Source organism: Primulina tabacum, chromosome 7 (assembly GCF_025594145.1).
Source record: "Primulina tabacum isolate GXHZ01 chromosome 7, ASM2559414v2, whole genome shotgun sequence".
NCBI lineage: Eukaryota > Viridiplantae > Streptophyta > Magnoliopsida > Lamiales > Gesneriaceae > Primulina > Primulina tabacum.
In genome coordinates, this window is record NC_134556.1 from 34,863,553 (window position 1) to 34,884,982 (window position 21,430).

Sequence of the window (21,430 nt, forward strand, 5' to 3'; positions counted from 1 at the left end):
CTGAAAAATTGAACCCGAGACCCGTCCCATGACCTATTTAAGTATGTCCAAATCCGTCTCATATGAGCGGGTCCACTGCGGGTCCGAGTGAAATCCAGACACATTGACATCCCTATAGAAACTTCTTATTTGATTTATTTAAGTAATAGTTGCATGTTTTCTAAAAGTTAACTACCAGAGATATTAAATTAAAACAGTTAAAAATGTAAATAAATTTAGAAACTAAATTATATATTTGAGAAATCGAAAAAGGAAGAAACCTTATATAAACAAAAGTAATATCATGTATAATTTACAGGAGAGTATTTAATGGGGAAAAAAAATCATACTCATATATAAATTGACAAGACTTAAAATGATAAAAATTCCTATCTCATATCTAAATTGGTAAACCGTAAAACTGAGAAATTCTATTATCTAAAATCATTTATCAAGTTTAATGTCAAGTGCAGATGATCACCATCTCAATTAGTTACAAATCACAAGAATCAAATACATGATTATTAGTAATAATGGTGTTTTCCATAATAATCGATCATATGATCATTATGTTAGACTCGTAATTCCTGATAATCAAATATATATTTATTTATGATATTAATTATAGAGTAGGTCTCTGAGACCGTCTCACAAATCTTTATCTGTGAGACGGGTCAATCCTACCGATATTCACAATAAAAAGTAATACTTTTACAATAAAAAATAATATTTTTAATAAAAAATAATATTTTTCATGGATGACCCAAATAAGATATTTGTCTCACAAAATAGTACGACCCGTGAGACCGTCTCACACAAGTTTTTGTCTTAAATATATGATTTTAGTTTTTGTAAGGTGATAAGTACTCAGTCTTAAAATTAGTATAAAAGTTGATCGATTCTAGTTGTACAAAAAATGCGATTTTCGGAAAGAAGAATGTTGAACAATGTAATAGTAGTATCAGTGACAGATAAAACAATCAAAACGTGATATTTGAAGTGTAATATGAAATACCGTAGTTATTAATTATAGTTTTAGGATCCTAAAATATTTTACCCCTTTATTTATTAGTGTAATTAGTGATAATCATTCATTTTTAAACGTGGCGTATCACTATGTAAAGGCATTCAATATATTTGGAACACATCATCTTTGAAGATGTTCTCTCTTGGGATTGTAAAAGATTACTGACATGCAACGTGTGCGATGACAAAAGATCTTAAACTTTTTTGCTCCGCCGTACGCGTATGCTACCAACTCCACCCGCCGCTTAACTATATATAATCCGCCCTCCTATACCGGAAACGCGCGTCCGCTTGCTCATCTCCGGGCAGTAGTGAGTGTCCTCAAACGTTCCTGAAATTAACAGCGAGCTGTTTCTGCAAGCACCAACTGTTTGAATCGTTGGAGCATGGCGGTTCCTGAAGTCGAGAGGCGTGATCCAACGCTTAATAAGCAGCAGACCCAACACCGAGGGCCTCAAAATGTCCCCGGTCCATCGCCGAGGTCAAACAGGGTGAAACTCCGAACTCTACTGCGCGTAGCTTCGGTGGCGTGCGGAATCCAATTCGGTTGGGCGCTTCAGCTGTCTCTGTTAACCCCGTACGTGCAAGAGCTTGGCATTCCTCACGCATGGGCGAGCATAATATGGCTTTGCGGCCCGCTTTCGGGACTACTGGTCCAACCCTTGGTTGGCCACGTGAGCGACCGATGCACCAGTCGGTTCGGGCGGCGGCGCCCGTTTATACTCGCCGGAGCCACCTCCATCGTCGTCGCCGTCCTTATTATTGGTCACTCTGCAGATATCGGACGGATTCTCGGCGACTACGGCCAGAAGAAAACACGAGCTGTGGTGGTGTTCGTTATCGGGTTCTGGCTTCTCGATTTGGCGAACAACATGACTCAAGGGCCTTGTCGGGCTCTACTCGCTGATCTAACAGGTAAGATGACTGGCGAACGCGTACTAAATATTTTTGCTGTTTTTCATGCTAATTCTAGATTTGTACAAATTGACACGTGCATGTTTAATTTCATATTATCGTGTTAGTACTTGGGAATCAATCAAATTTAGTTAATATTTGTTGGCCTGGTATAACTTCCTGCAAAACGGAGCTATGGTAGTGTTGGCTATCGGTTTTGGGGAGTGGACTCTGAAATGCCCATAAATGAAATTAAATTTTCATGCGGAAACTGTAAACTTCATCCAAATATATTGAGTCGACTTTGACTTAGTGGCCATTCCCCCATTCCTTGGGTTTAGAAGTAAAGGAAAAGTCAAAATATTTTGAATTATCTCTAATTTCAACAAATTTATGATGAAATACAAGTTCTTGCAAGGTTCAATACGAAGGAAGACTCGAAAACAGAGTTAATGATTCATGACTTTATGAGTTCAACCAAACAAGACAAATACAAAGTTATTTTTCCTTTAAAAATATACCGGAGTTAGGATTCTGACTTTTATACTCCTACAATGCAGTTAAATCAATCTCTTCATATGTAATTTACAAAATAACATACATAAAGTGATATGTCTCTGTGCTGCTATTGTTGGATGGTTTGGGTTGGTTCGTAAGGATTCCTTTTTCTATTGGGTTGCCGATCAGCTTGTTCAATCACTCTGTACAAAATTATAATATCCATGACCTGGTCTGCATAATTTGACCCTAACTCAACTTTACCAAGAGGTGAACGGTATTGCTATTCCTAAACCATGATGCTTTCTCTTGCTTCATTTTGTTGGGTAGTCTATAAAGTTGCTTTGTTTCATTCTAAGAGAGTTAAAGAGTGCTTCACTTGTCGTGAAAAGTTTAAAATTGTTGGGAGATGGAGCTGTTTTTTATTGGGAATTTCGAGCAATTGAAGCCAGAATTGAAGCCAGGCCTTACTGCCTTTGTCAGCTGTAATAATTCATTGTAATTCTCAGTGGGCAGGGAATAAAAAAAATAGTGATTGAAGAGTTCTATGATAATAGAACAGGTTACATTTACGTTAAATGGCCTACTGTAGCTTCCTGCCTTTTTTACATTTAAGTTGGATTGGTTTTGCTTTGCTGCCAATCTTGAAAAACGCCAAAATGGTTTTCTAAAGTTACGTCCAATTTATATTTCAATGCTACTGATGACAGTTTAAACTCTCCTGAACCCCGTGTAGTTATGATTTGAGTTCATTTCATGACTGGCCTGCCCCTCCTACAATTTTTTGCACCATATTTCTCCATGTTTCAATTAGATAAAGATATTGCATTTTTTAATATTTTCATAATTCACGTGGGTTTTTTGGATTTATCATAATTCACATGTTTGATACCCATGAAAACTTTATCTGGTATTTAAATTCCTTGTCTGCTCCCCGAGTTTCCCTTCGCGAGAGCCACGTTGAAATTCAGTGCAAGGAGATCAGTATTTGACAGCCTATGCACCTGATTGACCACAATGTGATTGTTGCAAGTTCATTCTTCTAATTGAAGTCCAACCTAATACTCTGAAAAAAATGGAGGCATTTGCAAAATGTTTCTACGGATATCTCCTAGGATAAATTGACTTAATGATGGGTCTCCTTCTGAAAAAAATGCTTCTTGCTATGTAAAATCATAAAGTTAGCTGTTTCAAACATCATTGTGCTCCTTATATCAGGGGCATGCCTGTAGAAATATGTTGATTACTTTGAACGTGGCTTGCAAAATGTTTTTACGTTAATCTTTTGCAATTTTTTGATTGTGTTAGGGAAGGATCATAGACGAACTCGAGTAGCAAATGCATATTTCTCTCTATTTATGGCTGTTGGTAATGTCCTTGGCTTTGCTACTGGATCCTTCAGTATGTGGTACAAGATTTTTCCTTTCACACGGACTTCTGCTTGCAACATTAACTGCGCAAATCTGAAGGCAGCATTCATCATTGACATTGTTTTCATTCTAATGACAACCTATTTAAGCCTCTCTGCATGCAGTGAGCAATCCTTTAGTTCCAGGCACAGTTCTCATTGTTTTAGTGAAGAAATGTCTGGAGGTTCTCCAGAGCATGAAGCTTTTCTCTGGGAACTGTTGGGAACTTTTAAATCTCTCCCTGGCACTGTTTGGATAATCCTTCTTGTCACTGTACTGACGTGGATTGGCTGGTTTCCGTTTCTTCTTTTTGATACTGATTGGATGGGTCGTGAAATATATGGTGGAAAACCAAATGAAGGGAATAATTATGGCATGGGAGTGAGAATGGGTTCATTGGGTTTGATGTTAAATTCAGTTATCCTTGGAATTACCTCAGTGTTTATGGAGAAGCTATGTCGGAAATTGGGTGCTGGATGTACATGGGGACTTTCAAATATTCTTATGTCTCTCTGCTTCTTGGCAATGCTTATTATTACTGCCTGCAAGAGCAGTTTGACCATTGACGGCCATCTTCCTCCAGATGGGGTTGTTGCAGCTGCTCTAATAGTATTTGCATTTCTTGGCATTCCATTAGCTGTAAGCTACTCAATTTTTTACCTTCAAACAAAAAATTTCTTCAGTGAAAAAATTGAAAGAAAGCTGATGAAGAAAGAAGCCATTATCTGCCAAAAAAATTCTTCTTCTTTATTTGTCTATTTATGTTACATGCAACAAAAAATTAGACTATTTGATTAAGTACCGATACTAAATTCACCAATCTGCATTATTGCTATATGGATCTCCCATTATCTCATAAGAGTAATCTTTCCGGTGTATGGAATTCATGAAACCAGGTTGGCATATTAGTATGGGAGTTACTTGTATTGTTGGTTTATTTTTACTACGAAGGGTGGTTGGAAAGGATCTGTGGATGCTAACTTTCGGGTCAGCTTACTGCTCAATCACTTAAATTTCCTCTATCAAGCTCTCACCTTGGTTATTGAATCTTTGCAGATAACCTATAGTGTCCCATATGCATTGGTCGCTACTCGTGTTGAAGGGTTAGGCCTGGGCCAAGGTTGGTTGGAATGTGCATTTGAAATTAAAATTTGTAGGCTGGAGGCAAATAATTAATCCAATCTTGTAGGGTTGTCCATGGGGGTTCTGAATCTGGCAATTGTCATTCCACAGGTATGATTTACTCCACATTTTTTCTTTTATGGATTAATTTTGTTTTATCTGTCTGATGGCTGCTCTGATAGCTGTTGGATTTGTTGGGTGAGTTTACCTGTAAAAAGCTTTTAATTAAGCCTGCATAATGTATTGTTTATTTGTGAACCTGCATATGGATGAGGCTTTAATCATTTGACCATGTATCTTTACATCTGCATTGCATTAGCGAACAGCTTCATGATCCTGACAAGCATTTCTGGTGTGCTAACGTCAGAGACTTTTGTCTCATCAGAATCCTATTTCCCTTATTTCTTTAAGTTCTCTTTCCATATCTTCATGGTCATCTCAAACATATGGCATGAAGTATCTTCAAACATTCTGGTATCTGGAACATCTTTTTTCTTCACAAATGTTACCTGTAATGGGTACCAGTGAGGATTGCAAGGGTCCTATTAGAAATATTTTGACGCTTGCAAAGTTTTATAAACGCATAATTTTTTTTTTTTCATTTTGAAAATAGGTTATTGTATCTGTTGGAGCTGGACCGTGGGATCAACTTTTTGGTGGTGGCAACTCTCCAGCTTTTGCTGTTGCTTCGATTTCTGCATTTGCTGGTGGGCTTGTAGCCATCTTGGCTATTCCTAGAACAAGGGTAGAAAAGTCTAGGATCCACCATTAAGGTACTGAATATTCTTAATTGGGAAATGAGAACGATATATTCATATGTTAGAAGGAAAATTAAGGAGTCTCTGAAGTCCGGAGTAGCATATGATAATATGATATCATGGGTATTACCAGCATAAGTATAGGATCTAAGATGGATGCTAAAGGCTGAAGGTGCATTTAGAATAAGTCGTCATGTTGACCATTTATGAAATCTATAAAAAAATATTATGCGAGGCTTCTTTCTTAGCCACCATTGGACAGGTATGGATGTCCTAACTTGTCATTCCTGTGAATTAGGTTTTGTAGAAAATGGCTGTTGTTACCTTTTTAAGACTCGGATTGTAACATTGCCATTGTTTCTTTCTATGTAAAGAGCACTAGAATCTTGACCTTTGCGGCATATTTAAAGGTATATATGCATCAGAGGTTGAGGTTCTGTGATTGTCTCTAATATTCTCTCTCCTGTCTTTGCTCTTCATTCTGTGTACTGATCTCACAGAAATACCTAGTGAAACACCAAAAAATTAAAAACCGTGCCGAAATTTTTATTGATTTATCAAGTTAGGCTTCTCGGCTCTCACAGCGCATTTGAACTCGGGCTATTCAAGTTTTACCGCTTTTATCCTTCATGTGAAGGAAGACAACAAATATGTCTTATATATTGGATTGTTTACCAAAATTTTCACGTTGATGATTTTGTAGGCACGACTGCCACCACGTGCTAGCAACCTTTACATATAGAATGAGATATAAGAATCTCAAGACTCAAATGATCTTAAATTTGGAAATTATCTCATTTAACTGGATAAATTTTTCTAATGACATGAGATACACGAGTTTGCTTTACATGAGTTCGTTTTGTGGTGAATTAGTTACACTTATTCAAATGATGCATCCTCAGTAATTTAATCTGGTATGTATGAAGGCAATGAATCTTTTTTTCCCCTGCAAACAGGTTCTAACAGGTTAGTGGTCCCATGTAGAAATTAATGACACCTATCAATTCGCTTACATCATTGCGACCACACCTGTTGTATATCTGACTAGTTCATACGGAGCTACTTTGAGGTACTTGATATTAGTTTTATCAGTTTGGAAAATTGGTTATTTGTATATCTAGTTACATACGGAGCCACTTTGAGTATCAGTTTGGAAAATTGGTTATTTGTATGTGTTGACATGTTGTAAGCACCATTTTTACCTATCATAGATACTGGTCGGTGCCTGTAAAATATCACAATTTAAGATGATTCCTGATCATCATTTTGGGCAATCACACAACTAGAAAGAATTCTACTTGGGGGTGAAATGAATTTTAAGTTCATTTATGTGGCACAATGCTATGAACAATTTTTTCCATTTTTCATATCCTACCAGCATATTACATTTATATTATTAAATCCTCCTCCTCTGGTAGTTAATCTTGAAATATTTTGGAATTATTTCTCTGGTAGTTAATCTTGAAATATTTTGGAATTATGGTTCTTGTCAGGACTCTTATTGGATTGCTAACAGACAAAGGCAATGATAGCGATGATAGGACAACTCAAGACTCTGGACCATTATTACAAGTCTACAGTTTTTATAAATTTTGCAGCATCGCAGATGAGAATCTCATTAAAAAGGATTGCATTTTATCACTTTCTGTTAGTAATTAGTGTTTCTAGAAGAAGCTGCAAAATTTTGTGATAGTTAATCGGAGATTTGAGCATCTAAAGAGAGACGACTTATTAGTAATGAAAATATATTGAAATATTCATGGTGCAACACAGTAAGAGATTCGCTTAAAACAATGCACGTCTTCTTCCTCTGCTGGTTTTGATGCATCCCCCTTTACCGTTCGACCTTTGTTAGGAAATTGGTCGAGTAAGTGCTGTAAAGATCTTCTAATAGGTCATCAACTATGTGATATATCAATAATCCTTTTATGTTAGCTATATGATTGTGACTGGCCACCGGAACTAAAAGTTATTTGATGGCAAGATACTATATTGGATGGAAAAGTTGGTTGTCCCTTGCTATTGTGGATGATAAGGTTAAAGAATCAGTGGCCATCTTCTGTGACATCTTGTAAAAGTTACCTTGTAACTAAGCTTAAAGTAAAATAACATCAATGCAAGGTTAGATTATTGGGATTTATTCCTGCGAAACATATGGAATTTTTTAGGAACTCTAATGCCCTTTATTGATGCAACAATTATGCATGGAAATCTCCTGCAATTTGTGCCTATCTTGGTTGTGGTTGGTAGTTAAGATACCTGTAATTTGGAAGCATGATTCCCAAATAATCTATTCCGTAGTATATCTGCTTTTTTTACCTTGGTATCTGGTGAAAAAAGTCGGGTTTATCTGCTTTTGAGTCCTGCTACAATCGCCTAAACCATTGGCAAGGCTTTTGTATCAGGACCTGAAGACAAGAAAATCAAAATTGATTTACACTTCTGCACGTCCACGTCTATGAATGTGGTATTGGCCCTCGAGTAGATAACTCATTTGGAGGAAATCATAAATTGTGTTTAGTGTTGAGTTAAAAGTTTGTATTTCAACACATACCATGGGTTGGTGATGGCTGGGACGATTCTTGTTGTAGGAATTTGTAACGGGCGCAACTGCTGGAGATTGAGATCTTATAATATACTTCTGATAAGGTGTTCCGAGTATAGGATTCTAGCATTTCACCTCGAAACAAGACGGTAGATTACACCATTCCCGAACCATATTTAAATTTTGGAATTTTTTTTCCGAAAGATTGAGTATTTTGACAGATAAGTTATCTTGTCCGAAAATGAAAATGGTTGAGAAAACCTATTGTTTTGCAAATCCCCACTCTCGAACCGTGTAAACTCAATCGAGCACGCATTGTTTGCCTTGTTCAAGGACATCTGCAAAAGTTGCATCTCCCTTCTTTGAATGTATTTCAAATCGTGTTAGATTATTTTGGTATAGTTATTTTCCTGTTCTTTTGCATGGGTATGTTTTTGTTGAAATCATTTATTGCGTGAATTAAACCCATTTTCGAACGAATACTACAAGTTTGCTTGCCTCTTTTACAGCTTTACCATCGGAAAGATTCACAAACAAATATATCTGTAAGATACATCAAATTTTTTGAGTAGATCTCCAAATTAGCTATTATAACATATCAAACTTTTACTTTTGAGGGTGGGCGATTGAAAAATCCCAGCTGTTTCAAAGCTCGCAAAGTAATGGATCAGTCAATGAGGATGCTGATTGTAAACACATGATGTATAATTTCCCCCTATCAATTTTGCGTATCATAATTCTTTTTGTGAAGTTTAAAAAATAAAGATATTGACTATTTGTAGTCCTCCAAGACGACATTCCTGCTGCTGCTGAAAAAACAACATAAAATTGGATACAGTCCAATTAGAGATTCCTAACTCGCCAAACCCCACGCATACCTACCCTCCCTCTTCTATCGGAAACTCCCCACACCTTAAGACCCACCAAATGCAGATGAAAACTGCGAAATGAAGACTCGAGACTACCTTCCTATTTAAATCAGCTGCTCCAGAGCTCCTGGATAGGATCATGAACCAAAAACCACGGCGATTTCCAAGCACCCAAATGCAATGCTGACTTAGGCGGCTGAATGCACTTATATGCTGTTCTTACAGAAGAGTGAGACAAACCTCCAAATTTGCAGGCATCAACATTTGTTTCTTCCTCGATTTTCATTTCATGAATTTGGATCCAAGCCATGCAAAGATGATGTAATATGAGGTTGTTGCACTTGTGCTTCGGTCTCGAGGCCAAGAAAAAGTGATGTTGTCCTGTCACAGTTGCGAACTTATAATTAGCTTCATCAAAAATTTGGACAACAGGGTCATGTTTCCATTCAATGTTTCACACCAATCAGCGTTTAGGGTAAGAAGAAGAAGCTAGAAAGCATCTTAATTTATAGATAACATTTCCAGTAGACGTGAACATGAAATATCAGTAAACCAGTTAATAGATCTTATTTTTATAGCCAGGGAACTCATTCCCAACAATGAAAATTCTGTGTTCGATATCTTTTGGCTTTTTCCCGACCAGCACAACAGGTTTTCTCAAAAAAATGCCACAAGTAAACAGCAGATTTTAGAACTTTCAAACCAACTCCAAACAGTCTTCCATGAACCATGATATAGCATCTCTAAGACTTAATGTCTTCGGAGTTCTATGCATGGTTTCAACTATTATTTCTATTTGCACACTTCTCAGATGATATTTCCAATTTCTTCTGGTTTTGAACAGAAGAAAATCGTGATTGTGCAAGTCGAGGCTAACAAAGACCGAAACACGCAAGTGTGAGATACAAAAAAATTGCCAACGATCAGAATCAATTACCTAGATATAGAGTTTCTAACACTTGACTGATTTGCAAAAGAAATCAGGGGACCACGAAGATTTGCATGTTTATTCAGAGCACTTTCAAGCTGAGGTGTGGGTAGCTGCAAGCAAGTTTTATAGAGTTGGCAAGAAAACCAGGCAACAGGAAAAAGGAGAGAAACAATTTACACAAGCAAATTAACCAGATAATACCTGTAATAATACACGGAAGGAATGTGGCTGTGTTTGTGAGATGCATTTCAAGAATCCAACCCATAACTTCGGCATTCTCCATATCTGCGCCAATGTAATCATAAAATGAGAAAATTCTTTTGTAGACTCCATATAATCTACCAAAAATGCATCACATCATAATACAGAGACGGAAAGTTTCATGGAAAAATCTAATTTGTACTTGCTGTACCTGCCGATGCACAAGTTTGGACAGAATTTCCATGACAAAATCGACCTGGAATTTGTTGAAATGGATTATTATTCAAACGATTTTCCCTCACCACATAATAGTATTTGGTTGATAACGAAATGCAACTTATAACACAAAAAAGAACTCGTGCGAACTGGATCCGATCAGCATATTAAAAGCCATGACAAAATTCAAGCATGCTGAAATATGGCAAGCAGTACAAAAGAAGCCATTTTAAACATTGATTCAGTGACACGTCAAATATTGGAAAAGTTGGAACCCACAAATAAAGTGAAGGTTTAGGATCGGAACCCGTCAGTAAGAACATGACATGAGCCAATAAAAGCAATTTTGCCACAGAAATATGAGAACTTTGAGAAACATTTAAAACACCGACATAAATGAAGACCAAACAAATTAGACATGTCTAAAGCAGCATGGTTTATGCAACTTGGGGCAAGTAACCATATCTTCGTTTCTTGTTTCTCTTTCGGTGTAATTTAGAGGGTTTAAATTCAAGTTTATACTGAGCAAAAGAATGACAATTGTAAAATTAGCACAGGAAAACCATGACATTTTAGCAGCGCCATAAAAAGCCAAGGCTAGAATCACAAAAACACCTAAAACAAAGAGAAAATAATCTGTAAAGCTTCATAGATCAACTAACCAGAATAGACTCGAGCACAGGTAGTAGTCATAACTTACATCCTTTATTTTCAAGAATTAGATTGGTTTTTAATATGTTTAAACTTGTAGCAGTACTTTCTTTCTTAACATACTCCCAATGTAAGGCCTTGGATTCGACATCAGTCTCCACTGGACCAAGACGAATCTTTCCAACGTGCTTAAGTCCTCACTCACATGCACCCTAGGAAATTTCTCAGGCGTCACCCATCCAAGAATTGTCCCAAGTCAATAACGTAACCTTGGAGTTCTTATGTGATGAGCTGCCGAAAAGAAGTCCAAGTGATCACTCATCTCATAATTGCCCCAAGTCCAGCACGCTTAGCTTTGGAGCTCATCCGTCGTGCATCTTCTTTTCGGGAGCTCATCACGTAAGAACTCTAAAGTTAAGCGTGTTTGACTTAGGGCAATTTTAGGATGTGTGACCCCCAGGGAAGTTTTTTAGGGTGCGTGTGAGTGAGGACATAAGCACGCTGGAAATACTCGTCTTGACACAGTGATGACAGTCATCGAATTTGGGGCGTTACAGTTGGTATCAGAGCCGACCTCTCTCAGTACGGTGTGATTCGGGGACAAACCAAGCGAAAGTTGGTGGGCATGTGAGACCCGGGGCCGAAGAGGGCGGGGATTATCGCCGGTGCCATGAGGTTGCACGGACAATAAGCGGCTCCTGACAGGTTTCTAGGCGAAGGAAACATGAATAAACCGATCTCACACCGGAATGAGAGGGATTCCAAAACCCTATGGTCATGGCAGATTAAAAAACTAGCATTGTCCATTACAACCGAGTTCACTGAAAAAATCATATAATCAAATAAGAAGTTGATACAACTGCACATACCAGTGTTGGAAATGCATCAATTGCTTGGATTACAGTTCTCATGAAGAGCAAAGGAAGTGGAGTTCGATCAACCTAATCCAAAATGAGAAAGGTTAGTACAGTGCAAACGAAATCTCCGGATACATGCTAATTGCTAAGAACCTATGGCATACCATCTGGTTTAGGGCATTTGAAAGCACTTGTTGTGTAAAAACCGTTCGTTGCTCAAAACAAGCTGAGCATGCATCTGTAATCTGAAGACAACAGATTCCATTACTTAGAACAGAACTCTAGAATGCGATCATGGACAAATGAATTTAATCATTATCAGAGATATGTCTAGGAATAATAGTCCGGTAATTATACAGGAAAATAGAACATAACACTACAACGGTGCACCAGAATACGCATAATAAAAACTTCTGTGATAAATCCATCAGCATATATATCTGTTACATGTTTGTTATGTCAATATTGTCCAACTCGAGTTTAAAGCTAATGACCAGTGTATATCAAATTGCGCAGCCTCCAGAAAACAAATGACCTTGGGTATCAAACACGGGATTTTTTTTCTGCTTATGAAAAGATAGTAGCGCTTAGATGAGCACCTTCTTGAGAGGGAGACCATCTCTCTCAGGAGAAATGTCATGGATTGCAACCAAGACTTCAGCAGGTGTCAAGGCAGGACCTGTATGGGCAGAACCCTGAAGAGAAAAGCATATAGAGTAATCTTAAAAACATATAAACTGGTCAAAGTCCATCTAAACTTTTGAAAGAATAAACTTCCCCAAAAAAATTTCAAACACGTTCATGCGAAACAGCCAACAAGGTGGAAGATAAATACATCCTTTCACAGAACATAACAGATCATCGATATGTTTTTTCTTGACTCGAAAGCGATGATTATGCTAGGATATGTAAGAGTAAAAAAAATTACAAAGAGAGTATTCATGTTCTTTCACTTTAAAGGGTCCAAAGTCACAACGGAGGTGCCATGGTATAACCTCTTCCTGTATTACGACAAATTATATGAAATCCAAGCACCAAAAACTCGAAAAAAAGTTTAAAAAAAGGAACCAAACTGAGAAGATGGCGATTCACAGATTCTACAGCCAATACCTGTAAAACATGAGCAAGTGCTGTTTGAAATGCATCCATCGGAAGGTGAACAAGTCGAGGGAAAATAGGTAAAACCTGAATTCATACAAATAACAAACAAATTTACTTTTCAAATTCGTAAAAAGTGATGATGTTTTTCAGCGAAAGAACAGGGAAACTAACTAAAAGAATAGCAACAATAAGTTGAAACCATCTCGTTGCAGAACTCTCCTAAAAGTACAATACCAGGGGGAACTTTTGCTTGCATTGAAAACTGAGAAAACATAAGGAGAACAATAAGAACGAACTAGGTTTCTCAGTTTTGAGGAGTAACAAGACTAGCAGAATTCAAAAGTTTGCAGTTTCGCACCAATCCTCAAAGTGAATGGATCTTTTCATCTCTCTTGGAATTATACCTTTAGCCATGTGTTTTTTTTATTTATTTTACATTTTGGTATTGCCTTTTATACCAAGATTCTAGATTATTCATGTTGAGTTATTATGAATCCTTCAATTTATGTTAGGATTCTGGCTTAATCAATTTCCTCATAGAGTTCGAAATATACTAACGATAGTATCTCTCATTATTGACTGAAATATTATAGTCACAGTCAATATTTTTCACAATCAACCTATAATGTTCCATATCATCTGATCCTATTCTTTTTGCAAAACTGAGCAGAGCAAAACCCCAATTTCTTGTTCACAAGTCTAGTTAATCATGTTTCCGAGTATAATATTTTAACGTCCTCTCGTAAGTCGCTCCATGTATGGTGAATTGTGAAACAACATACTATGTCAAACTCTACTGGTTCTGCCAAGTTATTCATACTTTTGTATCCAATATATAAGAGACAAATAACGGGCTTATAAACATGATAGATAAAAGCAAAAACCTCATCTCTTGAAAAAGCTGATAGTATTGGTATAAGAATAGTAGCGTCCTGCAAAGAATAACACCGTGAGGACCAAAGCATCAACAATGAGCAATGCGAAAAATAGGCACAAATAGGTGCTAGAATACTACCTTTAGTCTAGTCTCATATAAATGTTTGACAATCACAACTAAATCTGGAGAAGGTATTGTCCCTTCGGACAATATATTAATCACCTTCATGTAGAACCAAAATAATGGTCAGCATTTTACAAAAGACATTTCAAGAAAAAGTTGATGTTAGAGAGGAGAATGGGATAAAACCTGTGTCAGTAAATCTTCACTTCCTTGGGGTGGGTTAGATATTATCTGAAGCAATTCAGAATATGGCGACTCAAGAGCCCTTATAAGAATAGGAACATGACGATGCACAGCCTGAACAAGACAGAAATTCAGCTATTGGAAATGAACTAAACATAATCAATGAATTATTCACACAAACTCTAGGCAAGGAAAGCAACAACCATGGGTCACTAGAATCTGATTGACTACTTTCTTATCGTAACACGTGCTTCTTTGCACAAGCCAACATCATTAGACCATTTTCTTCATGGATGGGTAATATTAGCATTTTTCTTCATGGATGGGTAATTTTAGCATTTTTCGTTTGACTAGAATGCCACAGATGAAGTTTGGCAGCCAAATCGCAACAACAGTAAGCAGTGTTAGATTGATCAAAAGACTTGAAAACACTGACAGCTAAGCTTCCTGATCAGTTTATATGTGATGCATAACCTAAAAGAACAAGAGAAGATGCACCGCATAGAAATTCGACAAACTGCTAAATGCTTCAGATCACTGGTACGATTACAAATTAAAGAAATGAAGCAGGATATGCAAATGGTTGTGGCATCTTATGCAACAGAGCATTCGCCATATCGTTGTGACGATTTGTATCCTACTATGTCCCCTCTGAGATTGAACAGGAACAGGACTATTACTATTCTTTTATACACTTCATATCTCCCAACATGATAACAACTTTTAATAAAGTTGCATCTCATTCCAAAATATATTTTATTGTTATATTTTATTCCGATCTAATATTGTAAGTTACAATCTTAAGACATCCTATGAAGTTAAAAATATACAAACTCCGAAAAAATCTTATGACATGATATCTACAATTAAAAATATTTCCTTAAAAAAATTAAATTACATACATCACATTTTCCTATATAATGGCCAAATATATATTTACAGAAAACAAACCTAAAAATACTGAAAATAAAACTGAACTCCACCTTAGGGATTTCGAAAACCAAATGACATTCACAGCTCTCTTTACTTCTGTTCATCCATTAACACAATGAGTAAATAAATTACTCAGAGACACTAATAAATTATCAAACCAGAACTGGTTTTGCAAAAAAATTAGATGAAAATATGAGCATGATCAGAAATCCAAACATGCAACAGGATCAGAAATCCAAACATGCTACGGAAAGCGAGAGATAATGCCACAAATTGGTCTCAAAAGTAGACACCTCTTTAACTTATCCACTGTCACAAAAATGCAAAGCATGCAATAATTATGCTCTCCAGAGCACATACAGCCTCGTAAGAAAAGTTATTTTAAGCCACCATTAATAAAATAGCCGATAGAGACCTGCTTAACAGCCTTGGGGGAGTGTGTGTAATTGTCGAACACCAGTTGAAGAAGACTTGGTTTCTGTGAGGAAACAGAAGCAACGGAGTCAAGAATCATGAAGCCCAATAACAACAAAATGTCATTCTCTTCAATTATCAAAGAAGCATCCAACAAACCTTTGAGCATAAAGCAAAAAAACAAGAAATGTAGCTCTGTGCTTGAGAAAATGAGATTGAAGAATCATTAGGAAACTGATCCTGTGAGCCCTTAACAGAGTCATTTTGAGAACTTCCAGCTTCTGAAACTTGAGAATCGCTTATGGATGTATCTTGGCTTTCCACCTAATACAAAATTGAAATAACATCAATAATGGAATGATAAAATGTGCAACTTTAGCCATTTAGCCATACATGCTACAAACACTAAATAAAATTCAGTTTATGCATGGAATGCCCAAAAAAATACATGAAATGACTCAATACCAAAAAAGTTTAAATATCTAGGTGAAGAATAGAAACTCAACACCTCCAGTGGAGCATGTACCAGGAAAATGAGATCAAGAAAATCACTTAACATAGAGCCCACCTCTGTAATAGTTTTTAGATGTACATCTCGTTGGACAGTGAAAATAGAGCATTGACCTTGCTCGTGCTAGTCCTTGAACCATAAGTAGACACATTCATATACTACCAACTTAAACAGAAAACAAAAGTTTAAAATGCAACAACTCACATATGTAAGAGCAATGTGCTTATAAGTTATTGAACATCCCATATTTAAAACTATGCAGTGATGATGTAAAGAATTAGTATATTTTTCATGTACATTAGCATGAGTAAATTTCCTAAAAAGTCTAAGATATGACAAAGAGCAGTTCCAAACAGCCGTTGTCATTATAAAAAAAAGAAACATATTTTTACTACAAAGAAACATCATAATCACTGAATATTGAAATTAACAGAACAAGAATTAAAAAGAAAAAATAAAGAAAAGGAATTGCACCGACCCCTAGCCCCTGAAAAGATGAACTTGATTGAATGATGAGAACTTATCCGAAGGGTAACAGGCTTAATACAGCGAAAGCGAAGAATGCTCAAAAGTCTAAATAAACTCCTTTGGCTTTGTAGTTAACTACTTCTCATTGAATAAGTATTAACTTTTAAAGATGAACAGCTGATAAACTACATAGAGAAATATCAACATGAACTGCATCCATTTCCATAGATGGTATGTTTTTCAGAGGGGTTGACAGAGCTCTAAAGGTAAACTACATGGAAAAACTAAACAAAAGGCTAGACTATACAATTAAACCTCCAATAATAAATAATTAGAATTAGAACAGAAGAGAGTGTATCAGTAGTGATATAAGCAGATAATACAGCTGAAGAAAGTCACTAGACCTGTCTTAGGCCATGCAGAGAAAATCTAGTCATTTTATCTGCATTCACGAGTATAAACTAAATGATATCCTATTAACAAATACCTCTATTTCAGTGATCCAGTGAGAAATTAAATTCCAAACAAACTGCTGCAAAGGCAATCTTTAATTTCATGTTATTTTCTTTATTGTTTAGACTGAACGGACGCATTTGAAAAAAAAAAAGAAGAAATGAAAATATTTGTGCGATATGTCAGTAAGAGAACAAAACGTAACAATCAAAATGCAATCACTTTGCTAGAAAAATAATTACAAGAGGGCAAAATACATGAGTTACAGAAAGATAACATCAAATAACCTGTATTTCAATTTGTTTTTCAGGTACTGCAGCAGAATTAAAAATCCCTGTCTCAGAAACACGCTCATCTACAGCTGCCAGGAACATTTTGGTTGCAAAATGCTCAATTTTTCCCGAAATGTAGCTAATTGCATAAAGTTTGTTGGCCACCTGACACGAGGAAGACACTTTAAATCAGATATAACACCTTCAATCCATACTTTTTCTATGGACTGCGAGTACTTTAGTGGTCAACCCAACATCAATTGTCACTGTGCCCTTGAAAAGAAAGTGGCTATTTGCCTTACCAGGCGAATGGCTTTTGCACGAACATCGTCCTTCGAATGAACAGCACACTACACCTCACAATAAGAAAAGTTAGAATTTGGCACAAGTTTCCACAACGTATTCCAGCAACTGAAAGTGCACATGTAGCAGACAAGCATGATATACATACACATTAAGCTTCTTATCAACTACCGCAAGCATCAGGTCTATTTGATATAAATATTCACAACCATTTCTGCAGAGATAGTGACAACTAAACAAAATAATGAAACAGTTGAACGTACATAAGATTCATTTCATGCAAAAAAATAATGAATAAAAAGAAAATTGTCACAAATTTGAGACAGAATCAAGAATTGTTCTAAGAAATTGTCTAATAAAAAAGGAATACATTTTGACCAAATCACATAATCAACAAGATAGGCATAAAAACAACAATCTTCTGAATCATTAAATTTTCTTTTGCATCCCCACAGGTTACAAATAGTTGGGATTCTGATGCAAAAGGTTATCATCCAACTAACTTCTACCCTTCCAATTATTTCAAACTCCTTCACTTAGCATCATCCACAATTTTGTGAGGATAGTCAGTTACAGCAATTTTCATTCCATTCCATCCAGAAGCAGATAGTTGAACAGAATAAATCAGTTGTAGGACGAATGCTCTATATGCAATGTATGCCAAGTGCCAACTATTCCAGTAGAAAGGCAGTTTTATCCAGGATTACCAAACAAATCAAACGAGAAAAAAGGACGACAAAAAATCCACATCCATACGAACGCCATTGAAATAAAATACCAAAAATAGCTTAATAACGCAATCTCACACAGAGAGTACCTTCAAAGCTATATCCAAGCACGCTTGACGATTGGGTGGCCGCACCAAAATTAAGCTCCATGCTGCGCCAAGACCCTGAGTGACATGATCACCATCACGACCATCTGCCTCAGAATGACTCTCAGTACATAGATCCTCCAGCAGCCTCAACACAGAATCAGGTATAGAAGGAACTTCAACAAGAAGTCGGCTAAAAGACTTATCAGATGCTGGTAAATTAGCTACTAAAGCTTTCGCCTGTAATATAAGTTCAAATATTACTACTTTGTACACTGTAGCAACAGTTAAAAGTTAAGAAACTTCGTACCAATCCCAGAAGGAATTTCTCATATGCAATGGCAGCAGATGATGCTGAATCCGAGATCACAAGAGAGTGCAGATGATAAAGAATATGCATAACCAACTCGTGTCCCTGAGAAAGGAAACCAAAGAGAGAAAGATGAGGTAATAAAAAACGGACAAGGAGAAACTAAGACTTTTAACACTTCGTCCTTTATTTTCAAGAAGTCGCTACAGTAAGGCGAGAGGTCATTTGAGTCGTTGAACAACAATTTGGAAAAAAAGATAGCTGGAATATCTCTAAGTGTCAAAGAAATGATACTGGAGAATATTTTACAATAAAGTAAAATTTCAGTTAGTTTATTATGGGATGAATCTCAAAAATTAAGATATATGAGCTTTTCATGACCAACATGCCAACAAGCTAACAAATAGATCCAACACAAGATTTAGGTGATTAAAATCTATGATCAGTAGGCATATCATAAAATAAAGGCTGTGACCCTGATTTTGAGTGAGATCCTCACGCCACTTGCACTTCATAACTGAGAATTGAAATTACTTTAGATATGGTTGCAGCTACATAATAAAGAGAGAGTAAATCTTTCAAAACAGATAATTTGTTTGTTAGGTAATAGTGTTTTTCTAGGCAATTAATATACTCACACACAAATCTCACATTGCCCCAAAATGAATTCACGCTTCTTTTTCTTTTTTACAATAGTATTTTCTATTCTTTAAAATAACTTTCTTTCCAGAAGTATCTTTACATAAATTATTGATAACACTCAACTTTCAACCCACTATGCTTTAGAGTAAAATATGAAAACTCCATACCAGGTCAACACGGTGATTATAAAGTAATTTGAAGGGGTGTCTCATTCAGTATAGAGCTTTCAGCAAAGGCAATATATGATAATGCGAAATATTGAGTTACTCTGACATGTACATAAAAATAAAACAAAATGTAATATGTAAGTAATGAAAATAATTTCAGAAGTCAGAAAGTATGCATCTTTGTAATACATATAATTATACATTACAACATAAGTAATGGTTTAACATGCTTATCTATCATGGAGTTTGAGGCAAGGACACTAACAAAGTTAATAAGATCATTTTGAAAGAAAACAGCAGTTGGCCCATTTCTCAAATGAAAAAGGGACTAAAAATCACAGATGGATAAGACTGCGTATATCAGTTAATTTATGGCTTGCACCAATCACAACACATGCAGAGGAAGAAAGAGACCTTTTGTCGATCATAATCTGACATAATATATTTTTGCACCATTCCAGCGACATCATTGACATCAGTCTACAAAATCCAGATAAAGAAAATTCAGAATAGACAATAGAAAACAGTCCTGCACTGGGCACTGGTGCACAATATACAACATTACGTGCAATCAGTCTGTAGAAACAACATCCTGCACCAAAATCAGATCCATGCTGAATGTTCAAAAATAATTAAATCATGGCAGGTTCAGGTCATAACATGGAATTAGCAAACCAATAGTTTAAGACTCGAAGATGGATAACATACAGACGAATTACACAAATGTACATGGCCAAGGGCTTTGAGAGATCATCATTCTTATTCCAGAACTATAACCACCGAAAAAATTAGAAGAATCTAAGCTCAATTCCTCAATAACCCTATCTTGAAGGTAATGTTGCCAGGAATACAAATCTAATTGCGGAAAGTAAGGCAGTGCATGCAAGTCAATCAAGTCTGAACTAGTATTTTTCGGTTTAAACAAGACATATTCTTCCTTAAAGTGCATCAAAATGAGTTGCAACCCACTTAATATTGAAGTATTCTTCCTGAGAGCGAGCAATGATAATTCTTTTTTCATCATTGTCGTCCACAAATTTCGCATCTTTCATCAGGTACAGAATCAATTTCCTCCCTCAACCATTCTTCTAATGGATGACATTCTATCAACCCAGAAGACGTACAAAATTGTCCAAACCAGCAATCGTCGAAACTCTGCTGGTTTTCATTATCTTTAACTCTATTATCTGATATTTTCCATGTGAGTCTTAACTACCAATTGATGAGTTTATTTTATTGGCAATTTTATTTTGTCCCGTCTCTTTCTTCAAGGTTCCTAATTGGATTCTGACATATTTTACATGATTGGAGTGATATCCATATTTGAACTGTAGTAAATACATCCACTATTGAACCTAAATTTCATTTGGATTTATGATCCCATTTGAAATTGTATTTCTCATGTTGAAACAGTTTTTCTTCACCAATATTGTAAGGGAATCCCACGTTCTCTATTTCATTCAACATGAACAATATATTTTCTGCAGACACCCCTTAAAATTTTCGCCTTTTAGGCGACCGGTTTGGCATAAGCCACGATCATCTTAGAATGTATGCATTTATATGAGAGTGGATGTATTATATATATTAATTGAGTTTATTGCTTTCATCATTTCCACACATCATAAAAACAGAACTATTCTTCATATGAAAGATTATGAAACATAATTCTTGGTTCACTTATCCGCATACACTACAAATAAAAGTGTTAGCCAAATCCAACTGAAACCAATGTTTTCGAAGTAGATTGAATCCAGTGTGTTTAGAATGATAGTTCATGTTCCTTTGGGATTCAAGGTGGGCTTGAAAGAATATAAGGATTGCTCCTAAATTTGGTCTTAGCTAACGTCAAATATTCAATATGATTCCACAAGATCTAGTTTCGTTCAAGTAACGGATTCTA

The 21,430-nt window shown here is 36.1% G+C and overlaps 2 protein-coding genes across 3 annotated transcripts in view; one reads left to right on the plus strand and one right to left on the minus strand.

Annotated features, from left to right (window-relative positions):
• The first annotated feature begins 1,142 nt into the window (after nt 1–1,142).
• On the plus strand, nt 1,143–7,446 carry LOC142551443 (sucrose transport protein SUC4). Its single transcript, XM_075660682.1, has 7 exons — nt 1,143–1,920; nt 3,706–4,445; nt 4,863–4,926; nt 4,996–5,039; nt 5,542–5,701; nt 6,643–6,755; nt 7,180–7,446. The coding sequence occupies exons 1-5, from the start codon at nt 1,392–1,394 to the stop codon at nt 5,698–5,700; spliced, it is 1,536 nt and encodes a 511-aa protein (XP_075516797.1). The 5' UTR covers nt 1,143–1,391; the 3' UTR covers nt 5,701; nt 6,643–6,755; nt 7,180–7,446.
• Nucleotides 7,260–21,430, minus strand: part of LOC142551442 (uncharacterized) — a 30,702-nt gene continuing 16,531 nt past the window's right edge. For both annotated transcript variants that reach the window (XM_075660680.1, XM_075660681.1), the window contains 18 exons: nt 19,942–20,007; nt 18,719–18,823; nt 18,412–18,648; nt 17,594–17,641; nt 17,307–17,456; nt 15,747–15,911; nt 15,589–15,651; nt 14,244–14,354; nt 14,073–14,156; nt 13,942–13,989; nt 13,067–13,141; nt 12,556–12,651; nt 12,121–12,201; nt 11,969–12,040; nt 10,444–10,488; nt 10,233–10,316; nt 10,038–10,141; nt 7,260–9,481 (listed from right to left, as the gene is read on the minus strand). In XM_075660680.1, coding sequence (XP_075516795.1) covers nt 9,388–9,481; nt 10,038–10,141; nt 10,233–10,316; nt 10,444–10,488; nt 11,969–12,040; nt 12,121–12,201; nt 12,556–12,651; nt 13,067–13,141; nt 13,942–13,989; nt 14,073–14,156; nt 14,244–14,354; nt 15,589–15,651; nt 15,747–15,911; nt 17,307–17,456; nt 17,594–17,641; nt 18,412–18,648; nt 18,719–18,823; nt 19,942–20,007 — 1,728 coding nt within the window. In that variant the 3' untranslated portion in view covers nt 7,260–9,387. The remainder of the gene's footprint in view (nt 9,482–10,037; nt 10,142–10,232; nt 10,317–10,443; nt 10,489–11,968; nt 12,041–12,120; nt 12,202–12,555; nt 12,652–13,066; nt 13,142–13,941; nt 13,990–14,072; nt 14,157–14,243; nt 14,355–15,588; nt 15,652–15,746; nt 15,912–17,306; nt 17,457–17,593; nt 17,642–18,411; nt 18,649–18,718; nt 18,824–19,941; nt 20,008–21,430) is intronic.